Source organism: Mytilus galloprovincialis, chromosome 2 (assembly GCF_965363235.1).
Source record: "Mytilus galloprovincialis chromosome 2, xbMytGall1.hap1.1, whole genome shotgun sequence".
NCBI classification, from domain to species: domain Eukaryota; kingdom Metazoa; phylum Mollusca; class Bivalvia; order Mytilida; family Mytilidae; genus Mytilus; species Mytilus galloprovincialis.
The window spans coordinates 74246556-74265263 of record NC_134839.1 but is presented as its reverse complement, the minus strand read 5'-3'; the positions used below and the strand labels follow the sequence as shown (position 1 = coordinate 74265263).

At 33.7% G+C, this 18708-nt stretch overlaps 2 protein-coding genes across 2 annotated transcripts; one reads left to right on the top strand and one right to left on the bottom strand.

Annotated features, from left to right (window-relative positions):
• Positions 1-1866: 1866 nt before the first annotated feature.
• On the bottom strand, positions 1867-8292 carry LOC143064367 (ATP-dependent DNA helicase RecQ-like). Its single transcript, XM_076237140.1, has 2 exons — positions 8000-8292; positions 1867-3969 (listed from the first exon to the last, which is right to left on the bottom strand). The coding sequence occupies exons 1-2, from the start codon at positions 8209-8211 to the stop codon at positions 3132-3134; spliced, it is 1050 nt and encodes a 349-aa protein (XP_076093255.1). The 5' UTR covers positions 8212-8292; the 3' UTR covers positions 1867-3131.
• Positions 8293-8374: 82 nt separating this feature from the next.
• Positions 8375-14206, top strand: LOC143062543 (ATP-dependent DNA helicase RecQ-like). Its single transcript, XM_076234207.1, has 2 exons — positions 8375-9117; positions 13369-14206. The coding sequence occupies exons 1-2, from the start codon at positions 8624-8626 to the stop codon at positions 14204-14206; spliced, it is 1332 nt and encodes a 443-aa protein (XP_076090322.1). The 5' UTR covers positions 8375-8623.
• Positions 14207-18708: the final 4502 nt, after the last annotated feature.

The window sequence follows — 18708 nt, the reverse complement described above, 5'->3', positions numbered from 1 at the left end:
TCGGATTTAACCCTCCCCCTTTTTTGGTAAAAACGGCTCTAAGGGTATATGCATACGCTAAACGATTTCGCATCATTCAAAACATTTACCAGAGTACTTGTATAGCTAATATAGACCACCAGAAGCTGTTTTTTACGAAAAGAAGCTAAAGTGTGCACATGTATCCGATTTATAAAGCTATAGTCCGTTTCAAAATAGTGAATTTATTTCATATTGAACTGGTCCGAATTTTTAATTTGGTTTTCGGCACAGCGTCACTCAAATTAAATTTTCTGTTGATCGATATCAGAAGCACATGATTACTTCGAAAAGGCAATACTAATAAAGAGACAAAATATTACAGCTGCAACAAACAGTACCGTAATGTCTATAAAAATCAGTGTAATTTTTTACCAATTTTTAAACAGGGGTAGGCTCCAGAAATTAATTCCTGTGTATTATACAGTTTTCAATGAGATATTTTGCATAGTAGAATGAAGTCAAGCAATGTTCAAGTAACTAATGCGGCAAAAAAAATCAAATTTCAAAAATTGTTTATTACCGTATAATGGTCTCAAAATATGTCAAAAATTGTATTTAAAGAAAGATTTAGACATCAAAAACGCTTTACTAGTGTTGTGATATGTGTGAATAATTCCGTTTTCATGCTATAGTCCGTTTCTTATTTGCATTCAAAATACGGGTACATACAGGATTACATCGCCTTGATGTGTCTTTTCTGTTTTTATCCAAAATTTGTCTTACAGGCTTGATAGCCATATATAGGCCTAACTTTTGGCGATACTTGTTAGATCTTGTCACATCACATGACACAGAAATCTTCGGATTTAACCCTCCCCCTTTTTAGGTAAAAACGGCTCTAAGGGTATATGCATACGCTAAACGATTTCGCATCATTCAAAACATTTACCAGACTACTTGTATAGCTAATATAGACCACCAGAAGCTGTTTTTTACGAAAAGAAGCTAAAGTGTGCACATGTATCCGATTTATAAAGCTATAGTCCGTTTCAAAATAGTGAATTTATTTCATATTGAACTGGTCCGAATTTTTAATTTGGTTTTCGGCACAGCGTCACTCAAATTAAATTTTCTGTTGATCGATATCAGAAGCACATGATTACTTCGAAAAGGCAATACTAATAAAGAGACAAAATATTACAGCTGCAACAAACAGTACCGTAATGTCTATAAAAATCAGTGTAATTTTTTACCAATTTTTAAACAGGGGTAGGCTCCAGAAATTAATTCCTGTGTATTATACAGTTTTCAATGAGATATTTTGCATAGTAGAATGAAGTCAAGCAATGTTCAAGTAACTAATGCGGCAAAAAAAAAATCAAATTTCAAAAATTGTTTATTACCGTATAGGTTACAATGTACCAAATAAAATTACATGGGTGCAGCCATTTTATGAAGGGAACATGACATAGAGATAAAAATAGATGGCTCTCTGTGATTGGTTGTAATATCTTTTATATATTTTTCTTCTGGAAAGCATTATGAATGAAGTTTCATTCAAGCATAAATTTGTCCTTAAATGTATAGTATGAAGGGCCGGAAATATTTTTTTATGTTGCTCAAAATTAGGGAAATTTTTCTGCGAAATCGTCAGGTATCGTGAAAAACCCCAAGATTCACCAAGAAAAGCCATGGGACCATATATATTTGAGTGCGGTAAAATCGCAAATAGATATCGAGCTTCAATTAGACAACAGCAGTTTTTCCATAATTAGTTTATTAAAAGCACCTTTTAAGGAGATAATTGCTAAAAATAGCATTGCTGGCAATGGGGCCACCATTTAGTACTTTATATCCTTCAATCTCCCCAATCTCCCATGCAGAGTTGTCGGTCCTTGCTCTCTCTCAATCTCTGCTAATGTCTCAAAAGTAGTCCCAAAACACGTGTTCAAGAAAGATCATGTGACAATATTTTTTAGCAGGAAGTTGAACAACATGGCGGAAGATATGAAATAGTAAATAAGAGCACGATGTAAATTCGACACAATTAACCTTTATGTTGACTTCATATAGAAAATATATAAATATGTGAACTAGATAATATAAATATGTGAACTTAATAATATAAATATATGAACTAAATAATATAAATATGTGAATATGTGAACTTAATATTATAAATAGTGCTACCATTGCCTATCCAGTTTAAAAATGAATCAAAGCACGAAGACTGTCTTGCAATTATGGACTGCTATGAGGATCAGCTATCAAAGATTCATAGGGGTGCCTTTGGTAAGATAGGCTAACTGACCCAAGATATATTGAATAACCTGTTCCAAAATTGCAAATATTCCATATAATATAAAAAAAAAAAGATGTTGTGTGATTGCAAATGAGACAACTAACTCTTCACAAGAGACCAAATGACACAGACATTAACAATTATAGGTCACAGTATGGCCTTCAACAAAGAGCAAAGCCAAAACCACATAGTCAGCTATAAAAGAACAAATTCAAACAATTCAAATGAGAAAACTAACAGCCTTATCAATTTACAAAAAAATGAATGAAAAACAAATATGTAACACAGCAACAAACGACAACCACTGAATTACAGGCTCCTGACTTAGGACAGGCACCTTCATAAAGTGGCAGGGTTAAACATGTTAGCAAGATCCCAAACCTCCCCTAACCTGGGATAGTGGTGTAACCGTACAAATTGTGATGTTTGTTTGATATACTGTAGGTATACTATAGGTATAAAAGAACTGACATGTACACTTTATTTTTAAGTATCATGTATAAATGATTTATGATTTGCAAATGCAACTGAAATTAGATGAGTTCTCATAATGATTTATTTTTTTAAAGGAAATATTGATTTGCTTAGAAAATACAAAGTGCCACTTGGAGGGGACCAACTGACAAGAGTTAGATTGCAAGAAGCCAGAAATCTTAGGACATTGTCCATTACACCTGAGAAGAGATTTGATGACCTACACCCAATTGTCTGTGAAATGTGGCACAGTAAGCAAGATTTTTTAGAGGTAATTTGAGTTGATTAGTTATTAAAAAGGGGGGTAGGCACATATTGTTTATGGGACCATAAGCTGTTTAAATACCTTAATATAATTACCATCTTGGCAGGGTTAAACAAGTTTTACATTTATTTATACATTAAAATTTTGTAACTTTGATAAATCAACACAGGATTCACAAATACAGTTCTCAGCACAAAATGAACAACATTGACAATCAATAATGCTTTTGTCTTTTTCAAAGCCAAACACAGACAGCAGCTGATTCCTTATACATGAAGAATCATTTTTACAATAATTTATGATGTCATCCTTTATTCCTGGCAAATTCTTTCCTAAATCACGATTGGAATAGTATAATGTTGCAACTGACGGTTGTCCACAACGACCAGCACGTCCTATCTCCTGTAAATATTGTGATGTATTTCTGGGAGGGCATGCATGTATAATACTAGTAACATTTTTTGGATCAAACCCCATTCCTGAAATTGATGTTGTTAATACCAGCCGTATAGTTGGGTTCTCCTTTTTTAGCTCTGCTATTGTAGCATCTATTACATATTGATCTTGCCCTGAACATATAGCACTGTAAATTGAATCATTGATTGTTGAAGTACCAAATAAGCTCAGCAAATATACCATGGCTTCGCTCATATAGTATACTGGCAAAAATAATAAAGTTACTGGGAAGTCTGCCTTCTTGTCATACAAATCATCACATAACTTATGAACTATTTGTTCATATTCATTCATTACATCTGTTCCTGGTTCTTTCTTTATTTTCTTTAAGAAAATGTTAGGTCTGTCCGGTGTCTTTTCAATAGTGTGAAAATCTTCAAGTCCTAACTGTTTTGGAATAGTTTCCTTCTGCGAAACTGTTAATGTGCCACTCAATCCTATCACTGGCACGTTGGGAAAAAAGGATTTCAAACCTCTAAGTTTTTTGAATGCAGTTCTGAATTCTTCTCCCCTGAAAAAAAGATCATATACATGTTTATATTTTTTGCAGAGTTCTGGTTCTTGTTGAATATAAAAATATTACAAATTACTCATTAAGGTTGCCTTTTGTTTCAATGCAAGGATCTTTTAACTTGAAGGGAACTATGCATTGCTATGAAATAATATACATGCTGGTCTGTGTCCACACTTGTTATATGATGCTATCATTTTATATTGTTTTTGTGTTATAATTATAGATTCTTTGTCTATTGCAGAAATGTTATAAGACTCTTTACAAAGCAGACAATACACCAGGCACTCTGAATTTCTTCAAAACGATACTACACAGAACTAATGTTAATGGAAAAGTGAAAGGACGTTTCCAGCCACATTATGACCTGCTGATGGCCGTAGGAGAAGGTCTAATCAAAGAACAAATTTTTGAATTTTTCCAAATGGAAAACGAATACAGCAAACCAACACACCCACTGCTTACAGAATTAGAAGATGACAATTTTTCAGAAGATCAAAAAAGGGATATGTTTTATAATGTTATCGCTGATTTCATGAAAATGTATGGTTATGGGATGGTTGACACACCTGATAAGTTTATGGTAAATGCTCAGTATGTCCAAAAATTGCGGGCAGTTATTGTAGATGGGAAGTTAGCAATAGAACAGTTCTTGGAACCAATATTGGTTGAACCAGATGAGCTTTATAACTATTCATTACAATTATGTCACTGGTATTTACAGTTGGCCGAATTATCTGATACAGCAAAAGAGGGTGACATGAATCGACTTGTTCTAAACTGCATCATCATTGCCTGCTGGACTAATTTCTCCATTGTCTACCTGGAGATCAACTTGTTCATCCAAACCATCCTTGCCTACTTGACTAGTTTCATCATTGCCTGTTGGAGTAGTTTCATCATTGCCTGCTTGACTAGTTTCATCATTGTCTGCTTGACTAGTTTCATCATTGCCTGCTGGAGTAGTTTCATCATTGCCTGCTTGACTAGTTTCATCATTGTCTGCTTGACTAATTTCATCATTGCCTGCTTGACTAGTTTCATCATTACCTGCTTGACTAGTTTCATCATTACCTGCTTGACTAGTTTCATCATTACCTGCTTGACTAGTTTCATCATTGCCTGCTGGAGTAGTTTCATCATTGCCTGCTCGACTAGTTTCATCATTGCCTGCTCGACTAGTTTCATCTTTGCCTGCTTGACTAGTTTCATCATTGTCTGCTTGACTAGTTTCATCATTGCCTGCTGGAGTAGTTTCATCATTGCCTGCTTGACTAGTTTCATCATTGCCTGCTTGACTAGTTTCATCATTACCTGCTTGACTAGTTTCATCATTGTCTGCTTGACTAGTTTCATCATTGCCTGCTGGAGTAGTTTCATCATTGCCTGCTCGACTAGTTTCATCATTGCCTGCTCGACTAGTTTCACCTTTGCCTGCTTGACTAGTTTCATCATTGCCTGCTCGACTAGTTTCATCATTGCCTGTTTGACTAGTTTCATCATTGTCTGCTTGACTAGTTTCATCATTGCCTGCTTGACTAGTTTCATCATTGCCTGCTTGACTAGTTTCATCATTGCCTGCTTGACTAGTTTCATCATTGCCTGCTCGACTAGTTTCATCTTTGCCTGCTTGACTAGTTTCATCATTGCCTGATTGACTAGTTTCATCATTGTCTGCTTGACTAGTTTCATCATTGTCTGCTTGACTTGTTTCATCATTGCCTACTTGACTCATCAGTATAAACTTTAAAAAAGTAATGATGTACATAGTATGTTGGGTGATTTTTTACTTGTAAAGAGTGGTACTAATATCTTTAAACGTGTTAAATGCTTTTATGAAATGTGTGTTGATTTTGTACAGTACTGTGTAAATAAACACCATCTTAGTAAGACATTATTATCTTTGTTAAAGAGTGTGATGTTTACAACACAATATGTTCTTGTTGATTACTCATACATGTCAATTCAGTATGCTTTAAATTTGGACAATATTGAACGTAATCATGTTGTTGAAATGATCAATCTGGAGTATAAAAGTATAAATAGTATTTTGTTCCAATTTTTTTTTATAAAACATGATCATGAGCTTTCTATGTCTACTGAATTCTTCAGTAGTATGATGAATAAACCTCAGAACAAATATCAATTTCAAATCCAGTTAATTTAAAATAATTGGGCAATTTTTCAACAATATTTAGGGGCAAAAATATGTTAGTATTTGATTTCCAATGGATGATGTGAAATTTTGTTTTGGCACTGTTCATAAAACATCATAATAGGATTAAGCTAATCAGTACTTGACTTTTCCACTAACACATGTTTCCATTGTATATCATTGATGCTTTATTGTATAAATGTATGCCATGCACATTATCATCAGATGTGAAAGCTATTAAAGCTGAGTATTAAAGTTTAACACTTTTAAACTAGATGTATTTGTTTACATTATTTGATTTTATCCGCTTTGAAAGAACCTAATTACATGAATTTCAAGTCAACATTAAAAACAAAATGTTATGGAATAAATTATAATCAATAGACAATGATGGACTGTACATAATAACAGAAAAAAAACATGCTACAATGTAATTCAACCAGAGATAATCTTACAGTGTACATTGTACATCAATGGTTGCATTATTTTTGGACAACATAAACTACTGTCGACTGAACGAGAACCAAACAGATTTAAATTTAAGCTAATGGAATACTATGGGACTGTCATACAAGTGAGAGGTTTAGCTAGCTTTAAAACCAGGTTTAATCCACCATTTTCTACAATTATTAAATGCCTGTACCAAGTCTGGAATATGACAGTTACTCTCCATTCGTTTGATGTGTTTGAGCCCTCCCCTTGTTTTTGTCATTTGATTATGGGCTGTCCCTTTAGAATTTTCCTTGGAGTTCGGTATTTTTGTTATTTTACTTTTTGAAGGAACTTAAACCTGTAATTGTAAAGGATTACCATACTCTGCATTATGTCTTGGAATAAAAGTTATTTCATTGGTTCTCATACCTCATCTTCCTTAAATTTGCATATTTATTACATTTAGTAATACTGACTGAATAGTTAACAAAACCATTAACATACAGAATAAGAAAGAAATTACATGTATAAATACACATCTAAAAATAAACATGTTAAAAACAGATACAAATGTATACATGTAGCAATAGATGAGCCGGCATGGTTGTTTCCCATACAATTTTATTATATATATAATAAGAGGCAAAATATTGCATGTTGTTAAAACTTAAAGAATTACTGCAATACAATGGTTGTCCATGCTCCCTGGTCCCCCTACATACAATGAACATACAAAATGTACACTGAATGCAGTATTATCTGCTAAAAGCAGGGGTGTCATTGGATGCCATCCAACTCATTGTTGCCAGGATTAGGACACATTTGTATTTTAATTTTAGGTATTAAATAACATAATACAAACAATGAATTGTACATGTAGTTCTATCATTCCTATAACTATATCAACTGAAAATTTGGCTAAGACTGTTTTGTAAAGAAGAAAAAGTGTATGATATCCATGCTCCCTGGTCCCCCTACATACAATGAACATACAAAATGTACACTGAATACAGTATTATCTGCCAAAAGCAGGGGTGTCATTGGATGCCATCCAACTCATTGTTGCCAGGATTAGGACACATTTGTATTTTAATTTAAGGTATTAAATAACATAATACAAATAATGAATTGTACATGTTCTATCATTCCTATAACTATATCAACTGAAATGGCTTAAGACTGTGTTGACAAGAAGAAAAATTGTATGGTAATCACAATAAACATGAGTCATGAATGCAAATATTTTGAAGTTCCATAGGTGGATCCGAGCGCCCAGTCAGGCACCCGCTTTATATTTGAAAAATTTGGCTTATTATATAGGGAATTACTGAAGCTACCCCATCTTAAGGAAGTCAGTTAGCCCCCACTTCTTGTATGCATATTTATAAGTATGTACGTGTATTGACCAGCCACTGTGACTGAATTTAATTTAGCTCTACTTACAACTTCTCTATAATATGACATTCATCAATAACAACAGCAACTACTCTGGAGGTAAACTGTTCATCTGACAGCAGCTCGTGGCCAGTTTTTGTATTGAAGAGAGCCTCTGGGTGGCACAAAACAATTGAAAAGTCCCCCTTTTTTACACGATTCAAATCAACATCACACTCTGCTACAAATTCATCTTCTGTAGTATCTTTCACCTTGGACATGATGTTCAGTCTACAAGCGGTTATTCCATGAACTTTCAACGCCTTAATTTGATCCTTTTGAATAATATTCAGGGGTGAAATAGTTAAACAAATGGGCGTTTCCTTGTCTTTTCCAAGAACTTGTGGAAGAAGGTGGTGCAATCTCCCATGCAGAGTTGTCGGTCCTTGCTCTCTCTCAATCTCTGCTAATGTCTCGATTTTACAAGAATCTTGTAAAATATAATGATACTTTAGATTTTGATTTAATAGAAGTAAATAGCGTTCTTATATATTTTTTCAGTTGTGTCATATCGATTTATATTATTTGATGCGAAAATGCTTTTAAAAAAGGCTTCAGATAGATGTACTATATTTTTTGAGAAAGGTGTTCCTATTCTGAGTAAATCGGTTTATCTATTCATCCGACAAAATTATGGCCACATTAGATGAAATTGTAAGAGAATATGACAAGAATATGGTGTTAAAGGTCTGTCAGAGGCAAGCTTTTGATTATTTATCAGAGAAGAAGGGAGATCTTATGGTAAGCTTGCCTGTCGGATATGGAAAGAGTCTTGTCTACCACCTTCTTCCACAAGTTCTTGGAAAAGACAAGGAAACGCCCATTTGTTTAACTATTTCACCCCTGAATATTATTCAAAAGGATCAAATTAAGGCGTTGAAAGTTCATGGAATAACCGCTTGTAGACTGAACATCATGTCCAAGGTGGAAGATACTACAGAAGATGAATTTGTAGCAGAGTGTGATGTTGATTTGAATCGTGTAAAAAAGGGGGACTTTTCAATTGTTTTGTGCCACCCAGAGGCTCTCTTCAATACAAAAACTGGCCACGAGCTGCTGTCAGATGAACAGCTTACCTCCAGAGTAGTTGATGTTGTTATTGATGAATGTCATATTATAGAGAAGTGGTAAGTAGAGCTAAATTAAATTCACAGTCACAGTGGCTGGTCAATACACGTACATACTTATAAATATGCATACAAGAAGTGGGGGCTAACTGACTTCCTTAAGATGGGGTAGCTTCAGTAATTCCCTATATAATAAGCCAAATTGTTCAAATATAAAGGGGGTGCCTGACTGGGCGCTTGGATCCACCTATGGAACTTCAAAATATTTGCATTCATGACTCATGTTTAGTGTGATTACCATACAATTTTTCTTCTTGTCAACACAGTCTTAAGCCATTTCAGTTGATATAGTTATAGGAATGATAGAACATGTACAATTCATTATTTGTATTATGTTATTTAATACCTTAAATTAAAATACAAATGTGTCCTAATCCTGGCAACAATGAATTGGATGGCATCCAATGACACCCCTGCTTTTGGCAGATAATACTGCATTCAGTGTACATTTTGTATGTTCATTGTATGTAGGGGGACCAGGGAGCATGGATATCATACACTTTTTCTTCTTTACAAAACAGTCTTAGTCAAATTTTCAGTTGATATAGTTATAGGAATGATAGAACTACATGTACAATTCATTGTTTGTATTATGTTATTTAATACCTAAAATTAAAATACAAATGTGTTCTAATCCTGGCAACAATGAGTTGGATGGCATCCAATGACACCCCTGCTTTTAGCAGATAATACTGCATTCAGTGTACATTTTGTATGTTCATTGTATGTAGGGGGACCAGGGAGCATGGACAACCATTGTATTGCAGTAATTCTTTAAGTTTTAACAACATGCAATATTTTGCCTCTTATTATATATATAATAAAATTGTATGGGAAACAACCATGCCGGCTCATCTATTGCTACATGTATACATTTGTATCTGTTTTTAACATGTTTATTTTTAGATGTGTATTTATACATGTAATTTCTTTCTTATTCTGTATGTTAATGGTTTTGTTAACTATTCAGTCAGTATTACTAAATGTAATAAATATGCAAATTTAAGGAAGATGAGGTATGAGAACCAATGAAATAACTTTTATTCCAAGACATAATGCAGAGTATGGTAATCCTTTACAATTACAGGTTTAAGTTCCTTCAAAAAGTAAAATAACAAAAATACCGAACTCCAAGGAAAATTCTAAAGGGACAGCCCATAATCAAATGACAAAAACAAGGGGAGGGCTCAAACACATCAAACGAATGGAGAGTAACTGTCATATTCCAGACTTGGTACAGGCATTTAATAATTGTAGAAAATGGTGGATTAAACCTGGTTTTAAAGCTAGCTAAACCTCTCACTTGTATGACAGTCCCATAGTATTCCATTAGCTTAAATTTAAATCTGTTTGGTTCTCGTTCAGTCGACAGTAGTTTATGTTGTCCAAAAATAATGCAACCATTGATGTACAATGTACACTGTAAGATTATCTCTGGTTGAATTACATTGTAGCATGTTTTTTTTCTGTTATTATGTACAGTCCATCATTGTCTATTGATTATAATTTATTCCATAACATTTTGTTTTTAATGTTGACTTGAAATTCATGTAATTAGGTTCTTTCAAAGCGGATAAAATCAAATAATGTAAACAAATACATCTAGTTTAAAAGTGTTAAACTTTAATACTCAGCTTTAATAGCTTTCACATCTGATGATAATGTGCATGGCATACATTTATACAATAAAGCATCAATGATATACAATGGAAACATGTGTTAGTGGAAAAGTCAAGTACTGATTAGCTTAATCCTATTATGATGTTTTATGAACAGTGCCAAAACAAAATTTCACATCATCCATTGGAAATCAAATACTAACATATTTTTGCCCCTAAATATTGTTGAAAAATTGCCCAATTATTTTAAATTAACTGGATTTGAAATTGATATTTGTTCTGAGGTTTATTCATCATACTACTGAAGAATTCAGTAGACATAGAAAGCTCATGATCATGTTTTATAAAAAAAAATTGGAACAAAATACTATTTATACTTTTATACTCCAGATTGATCATTTCAACAACATGATTACGTTCAATATTGTCCAAATTTAAAGCATACTGAATTGACATGTATGAGTAATCAACAAGAACATATTGTGTTGTAAACATCACACTCTTTAACAAAGATAATAATGTCTTACTAAGATGGTGTTTATTTACACAGTACTGTACAAAATCAACACACATTTCATAAAAGCATTTAACACGTTTAAAGATATTAGTACCACTCTTTACAAGTAAAAAATCACCCAACATACTATGTACATCATTACTTTTTTAAAGTTTATACTGATGAGTCAAGTAGGCAATGATGAAACAAGTCAAGCAGACAATGATGAAACTAGTCAAGCAGACAATGATGAAACTAGTCAATCAGGCAATGATGAAACTAGTCAAGCAGGCAATGATGAAACTAGTCAAGCAGGCAAAGATGAAACTAGTCGAGCAGGCAATGATGAAACTAGTCAAGTAGGCAATGATGAAACTAGTCAAGCAGGCAATGATGAAACTAGTCAAGCAGACAATGATGAAACTAGTCAAGCAGGCAATGATGAAACTAGTCAAGCAGGCAATGATGAAACTAGTCAAGCAGGCAAAGATGAAACTAGTCGAGCAGGCAATGATGAAACTAGTCGAGCAGGCAATGATGATGAAACTACTCCAGCAGGCAATGATGAAACTAGTCAAGCAGACAATGATGAAACTAGTCAAGCAGATAATGATGAAACTAGTCAAGCAGGCAATGATGAAACTAGTCAAGCAGACAATGATGAAACTAGTCAAGCAGACAATGATGAAACTAGTCAAGCAGGTAATGATGAAACTAGTCAAGCAGGCAATGATGAAACTAGTCAAGCAGACAATGATGAAACTAGTCAAGCAGGCAATGATGAAACTACTCCAGCAGTCAATGATGAAACTAGTCAAGCAGACAATGATGAAACTAGTCAAGCAGGCAAAGATGAAACTAGTCGAGCAGGCAATGATGAAACTAGTCGAGCAGGCAATGATGAAACTACTCCAGCAGGCAATGATGAAACTAGTCAAGCAGGTAATGATGAAACTAGTCAAGCAGGCAATGATGAAATTAGTCAAGCAGACAATGATGAAACTAGTCAATCAGGCAATGATGAAACTACTCCAGCAGGCAATGATGAAACTAGTCAAGCAGACAATGATGAAACTAGTCAAGCAGGTAATGATGAAACTAGTCAAGCAGGCAATGATGAAATTAGTCAAGCAGACAATGATGAAACTAGTCAAGCAGGCAATGATGAAACTACTCCAGCAGGCAATGATGAAACTAGTCAAGCAGACAATGATGAAACTAGTCAAGCAGGCAATGATGAAACTACTCCAACAGGCAATGATGAAACTAGGCAAGTAGGCAAGGATGGTTTGGATGAACAAGTTGATCTCCAGGTAGACAATGGAGAAATTAGTCCAGCAGGCAATGATGATGCAGTTTAGAACAAGTCGATTCATGTCACCCTCTTTTGCTGTATCAGATAATTCGGCCAACTGTAAATACCAGTGACATAATTGTAATGAATAGTTATAAAGCTCATCTGGTTCAACCAATATTGGTTCCAAGAACTGTTCTATTGCTAACTTCCCATCTACAATAACTGCCCGCAATTTCTGGACATACTGAGCATTTACTATAAACTTATCAGGTGTGTCAACCATCCCATAACCATACATTTTCATGAAATCAGCGATAACATTATAAAACATATCCCTTTTTTGATCTTCTGAAAAATTGTCATCTTCTAATTCTGTAAGCAGTGGGTGTGTTGGTTTGCTGTATTCGTTTTCCATTTGGAAAAATTCAAAAATTTGTTCTTTGATTAGACCTTCTCCTACGGCCATCAGCAGGTCATAATGTGGCTGGAAACGTCCTTTCACTTTTCCATTAACATTAGTTCTGTGTAGTATCGTTTTGAAGAAATTCAGAGTGCCTGGTGTATTGTCTGCTTTGTAAAGAGTCTTATAACATTTCTGCAATAGACAAAGAATCTATAATTATAACACAAAAACAATATAAAATGATAGCATCATATAACAAGTGTGGACACAGACCAGCATGTATATTATTTCATAGCAATGCATAGTTCCCTTCAAGTTAAAAGATCCTTGCATTGAAACAAAAGGCAACCTTAATGAGTAATTTGTAATATTTTTATATTCAACAAGAACCAGAACTCTGCAAAAAATATAAACATGTATATGATCCTTTTTTCAGGGGAGAAGAATTCAGAACTGCATTCAAAAAACTTAGAGGTTTGAAATCCTTTTTTCCCAACGTGCCAGTGATAGGATTGAGTGGCACATTAACAGTTTCGCAGAAGGAAACTATTCCAAAACAGTTAGGACTTGAAGATTTTCACACTATTGAAAAGACACCGGACAGACCTAACATTTTCTTAAAGAAAATAAAGAAAGAACCAGGAACAGATGTAATGAATGAATATGAACAAATAGTTCATAAGTTATGTGATGATTTGTATGACAAGAAGGCAGACTTCCCAGTAACCTTATTATTTTTGCCAGTATACTATATGAGCGAAGCCATGGTATATTTGCTGAGCTTATTTGGTACTTCAACAATCAATGATTCAATTTACAGTGCTATATGTTCAGGGCAAGATCAATATGTAATAGATGCTACAATAGCAGAGCTAAAAAAGGAGAACCCAACTATTCGGCTGGTATTAACAACATCAATTTCAGGAATGGGGTTTGATCCAAAAAATGTTACTAGTATTATACATGCATGCCCTCCCAGAAATACATCACAATATTTACAGGAGATAGGACGTGCTGGTCGTTGTGGACAACCGTCAGTTGCAACATTATACTATTCCAATCGTGATTTAGGAAAGAATTTGCCAGGAATAAAGGATGACATCATAAATTATTGTAAAAATGATTCTTCATGTATAAGGAATCAGCTGCTGTCTGTGTTTGGCTTTGAAAAAGACAAAAGCATTATTGATTGTCAATGTTGTTCATTTTGTGCTGAGAACTGTATTTGTGAATCCTGTGTTGATTTATCAAAGTTACAAAATTTTAATGTATAAACAAATGTAAAACTTGTTTAACCCTGCCAAGATGGTAATTATATTAAGGTATTTAAACAGCTTATGGTCCCATAAACAATATGTGCCTACCCCCCTTTTTAATAACTAATCAACTCAAATTACCTCTAAAAAATCTTGCTTACTGTGCCACATTTCACAGACAATTGGGTGTAGGTCATCAAATCTCTTCTCAGGTGTAATGGACAATGTCCTAAGATTTCTGGCTTCTTGCAATCTAACTCTTGTCAGTTGGTCCCCTCCAAGTGGCACTTTGTATTTTCTAAGCAAATCAATATTTCCTTTAAAAAAATAAATCATTATGAGAACTCATCTAATTTCAGTTGCATTTGCAAATCATAAATCATTTATACATGATACTTAAAAATAAAGTGTACATGTCAGTTCTTTTATACCTATAGTATACCTACAGTATATCAAACAAACATCACAATTTGTACGGTTACACCACTATCCCAGGTTAGGGGAGGTTTGGGATCTTGCTAACATGTTTAACCCTGCCACTTTATGAAGGTGCCTGTCCTAAGTCAGGAGCCTGTAATTCAGTGGTTGTCGTTTGTTGCTGTGTTACATATTTGTTTTTCATTCATTTTTTGTAAATTGATAAGGCTGTTAGTTTTCTCATTTGAATTGTTTGAATTTGTTCTTTTATAGCTGACTATGTGGTTTTGGCTTTGCTCTTTGTTGAAGGCCATACTGTGACCTATAATTGTTAATGTCTGTGTCATTTGGTCTCTTGTGAAGAGTTAGTTGTCTCATTTGCAATCACACAACATCTTTTTTTTTTTATATTATATGGAATATTTGCAATTTTGGAACAGGTTATTCAATATATCTTGGGTCAGTTAGCCTATCTTACCAAAGGCACCCCTATGAATCTTTGATAGCTGATCCTCATAGCAGTCCATAATTGCAAGACAGTCTTCGTGCTTTGATTCATTTTTAAACTGGATAGGCAATGGTAGCACTATTTATATTAAGTTCACATATTCACATATTTATATTATTTAGTTCATATATTTATATTATTAAGTTCACATATTTATATTATCTAGTTCACATATTTATATATTTTCTATATGAAGTCAACATAAAGGTTAATTGTGTCGAATTTACATCGTGCTCTTATTTACTATTTCATATCTTCCGCCATGTTGTTCAACTTCCTGCTAAAAAATATTGTCACATGATCTTTCTTGAACACGTGTTTTGGGACTACTTTTGAGACATTAGCAGAGATTGAGAGAGAGCAAGGACCGACAACTCTGCATGGGAGATTGACACTCTTTTTCTACTAACCCGAATAATTCAGTCGTTATGTTCCGCTGATCTACGAAGGCTACATTAACGCCTGAACGTCTTCCTCAATAAAGACCGTCAACCGGAAAATTCACACCGCTATGCAATATGGGAATTTTGATTTAAGTTGGCAGCTACAGAAGGAGGAGTTCCGGATATTAATTGATGTTAAATGATGTTAATTGATGTTAATTAATTATTATCGGATTTGTGTTAATTGAATGCACGTGTTTGGTAAGACAACTACAAGACAGTTGCGCAGACTCATTATCCTGATCGCCGCCGATTGGCTCTCTCTCTCAGAGAGCAGGCGACGCGGCCAATGATCATAAGGAGTTCAAGCCCTCGTGTGGGAGAAAATCGGACACGGAAAGGGCTTGAATTATTCGAGTTATTTTTCTACACGAAGTTTTTGACGCAATTTTACAAAAAAATGAGATGAAAGACATATGATTTTCATTGGATTTGCTGAATGATATATGTACACAGTTTCAGAAAAGGTATTACTTCAAGCGATTGAAATTCTACTTTTAGCCAAATTTTGGGGAAATATGTGACATCTTCCCCCCCCCCCCCTTTTTGCAATATTTTATAACAAATAAATGCAGATTGTTGCCATGGATACACCAAAAAGAAATTATATTTTACCATTTTATATACTGGATATAAAATCTATGGAAGATTCTGATTACATATATATGCCCATATATGACACAAACAGTAAGCTTGATATTGCAAAAAAGCAATGAAAAGGGGATGGTAAAATTCTTAAGGGCATATTTTAGTATTTTTTCCTAACTGTTTATTGCTACCTAATGAAAAAAGTTACGGACAAGTTGTTTTTAAGTTACGGACAGCCTAAGCGTTTTTTTTTTCAAATCGTGCTGTGATCGTTTATTTTGTAGAATTTTTAAAATCACCTGTTAAGTTTAGGGGTTTCCCTAACAACTAATACAACTTTTTAATTCAGTGGTTTATTTGATGCATCCATGGTATTGTTATTCTATAGAAGAGAAGTCCCTAACCGACGCAAGGCGGCTCCATCTTGGGCTGTGGGTAGCTTAAGTTACCCACAGCCGTATAAGCACAGTGATTTTGGAGATAATTTTCTAATCGGTGGTATTTTGTTTTTGGAGTACGAATATTTTTGAATAAAGACAGTGTCATTTTTTGGGTGTTTGTAGTTTAGATAATTTAGTTTAAAATTATTGTATTTACAGGCAAAGTATTACATTAGTTATGTAAAAATCACACAATTAGACAGAAAAATAAAATTGAGCATTTAAATTGGGAATATGTCAAAGCGACAACAACCCGACTATAGAGCAAACAACAGCCGAAGGCAACCAATGGGTCTTCAATGTAGCGAGAAACTCCCGCACCCGGAGGCGTCCTTCAGATGGCTCTTAAACAAATTAGTATACTAGACTGCATATATTTATATACCTATACCTTATATGTTTGAAAATACGTCTGGAAATTGTAGAATATATATATCTGTCTTAAGACAAACACGAGTCATTTGTCGACAGATTAAAAGGTATGGAATTTATTTATTTATTTGATGAACTCCAAAGTATTCTTCAGAGGAATTATCTACAGTGTATTCACACGGTAGACTTGTAAATTTTTATTATTTCTTATTCGCATAATTACAATCATAAGAATGCAATAAATGTCATTCACTTATTTATTGTGACAATGTATGTATGTATGCACTGTAGTTTGAACACCAAAAAGATCAATACAACATAAAACATAAAGAGTTTCAATCCTGGCACCAGGTGAACTTTAATTCAAATTAAAAACAATTGACCCTAGGTTTAAGTCAGTATCTTTTGTATTTACAACATCGGCAGATTTGGAGTGTTCTAGGTAGTAACGAATAATAAGAACTCTCTTTCTCACAATTAGCACAAGACCTCGGTGTGTTGACTATTAAGCTCAATGTACGATCTTGATATTTCAAAATGTTAGTGATAACCGTCTCTGTATCACTGAAAAAAGATAAAACACCAGACAATAATGGAATTCAACCCGCGACAACAATAAGGTTTATGGAAAAACAAAAACAAAAAATACCGAAACCAAGGAATATTTAAAAGGAATAAAACCACATATTCACCCCCTGTAAAATGCTGTAATTTCGAGCTTTGACGGCTACTTGGTGTTAGGTTAAAATAAAGTCGCAGTAATTCAAAAGTACGTTATTCTGAATTGTGCTAAAAAAACAACATTCCTGCAATTGAATATAAAGCGCACTAGTTCCTAGAGGTTTGGTACTAAAAACAGGCAATTTTGATCTGAGTCATTAAGCTAAAATATAAATAAGGTTTTTACTTAATGTCTAAGTTCCAGCTATGCTTATGAACTATTTTGTTTAAAGTTTGTACTACATTGTTTTTGTATGTTCTTTCTGCAGAATCAGTGGTTCTATAATAAGGCAGAACGTTCATTATCAAAAATAGTGGATTAAACTTGATTTTACAGCGGACTAATGTTCTCAATAATATGATTCGTACATAAATCAATTAAAATGACAACAATGTGTGAGCAACAATCACTATAAAAGCAAACAACTATGTCCAGAATTTTTCTTGCAATGAAACCAGTATTGTGGAAGATATATACATTTTCATAGACGTAGATATTGTTTTTCAGTCAAATAATTTACTTTTCTTGTTTCAAAGTTAGACAGTACGCATGGAAAAGCTTTATTAATGTGAAGTCAAAGAAGCAACTAAATTGCCAAATAATAATCTCAAAAACAGTTTTACGTAACATTTTATTTTCAAATAAACACAGGAGAACTAATTAGACGATAGTTAATAGAATTAGCAATAAACAAATTGTATGATTCTAAATAAGGTAATTTAAAACATTGTAGGCGAGTGACATTTTCAGAAAAGACGATTAGTTGGTGACTTTAATGCACCCACCTAACACACAGCTGAATTTTTTATATGTTATAGTATAATATCTAAACTTCCTTTTTTGGTCGGTCGTAAGAAAATCGTACGGTGCAATTTTTGTAAAAATTGAATTAAAATCGAGAAATAATTTCAAATTGAAAAATGACCAACGTACAGTGTTGAAGCGTGAAAAATTAACATGTAGCTTTATTTTCTGTTGTCACAATGCAAAAATTGTGTACGTTTAACATGTCAATGTATAAAAAAATACTT

Excerpts from the sequence above, each read along its gene's own strand:
- LOC143064367 (XM_076237140.1), bottom strand. The coding sequence starts at position 8,211 with ATGTCCAAGGTGAAAGATACTACAGAAGATGAATTTGTAGCAGAGTGT. Across the intron at positions 3,970-7,999 it reads TGTCATATTATAGAGAAGTT|GGGAGAAGAATTCAGAACTG; the intron begins GTAAGTAGAGCT and ends TCTTTTTTTCAG.
- LOC143062543 (XM_076234207.1), top strand. The coding sequence starts at position 8,624 with ATGGCCACATTAGATGAAATTGTAAGAGAATATGACAAGAATATGGTG. Across the intron at positions 9,118-13,368 it reads TGTCATATTATAGAGAAGTG|GGGAGAAGAATTCAGAACTG; the intron begins GTAAGTAGAGCT and ends TCCTTTTTTCAG.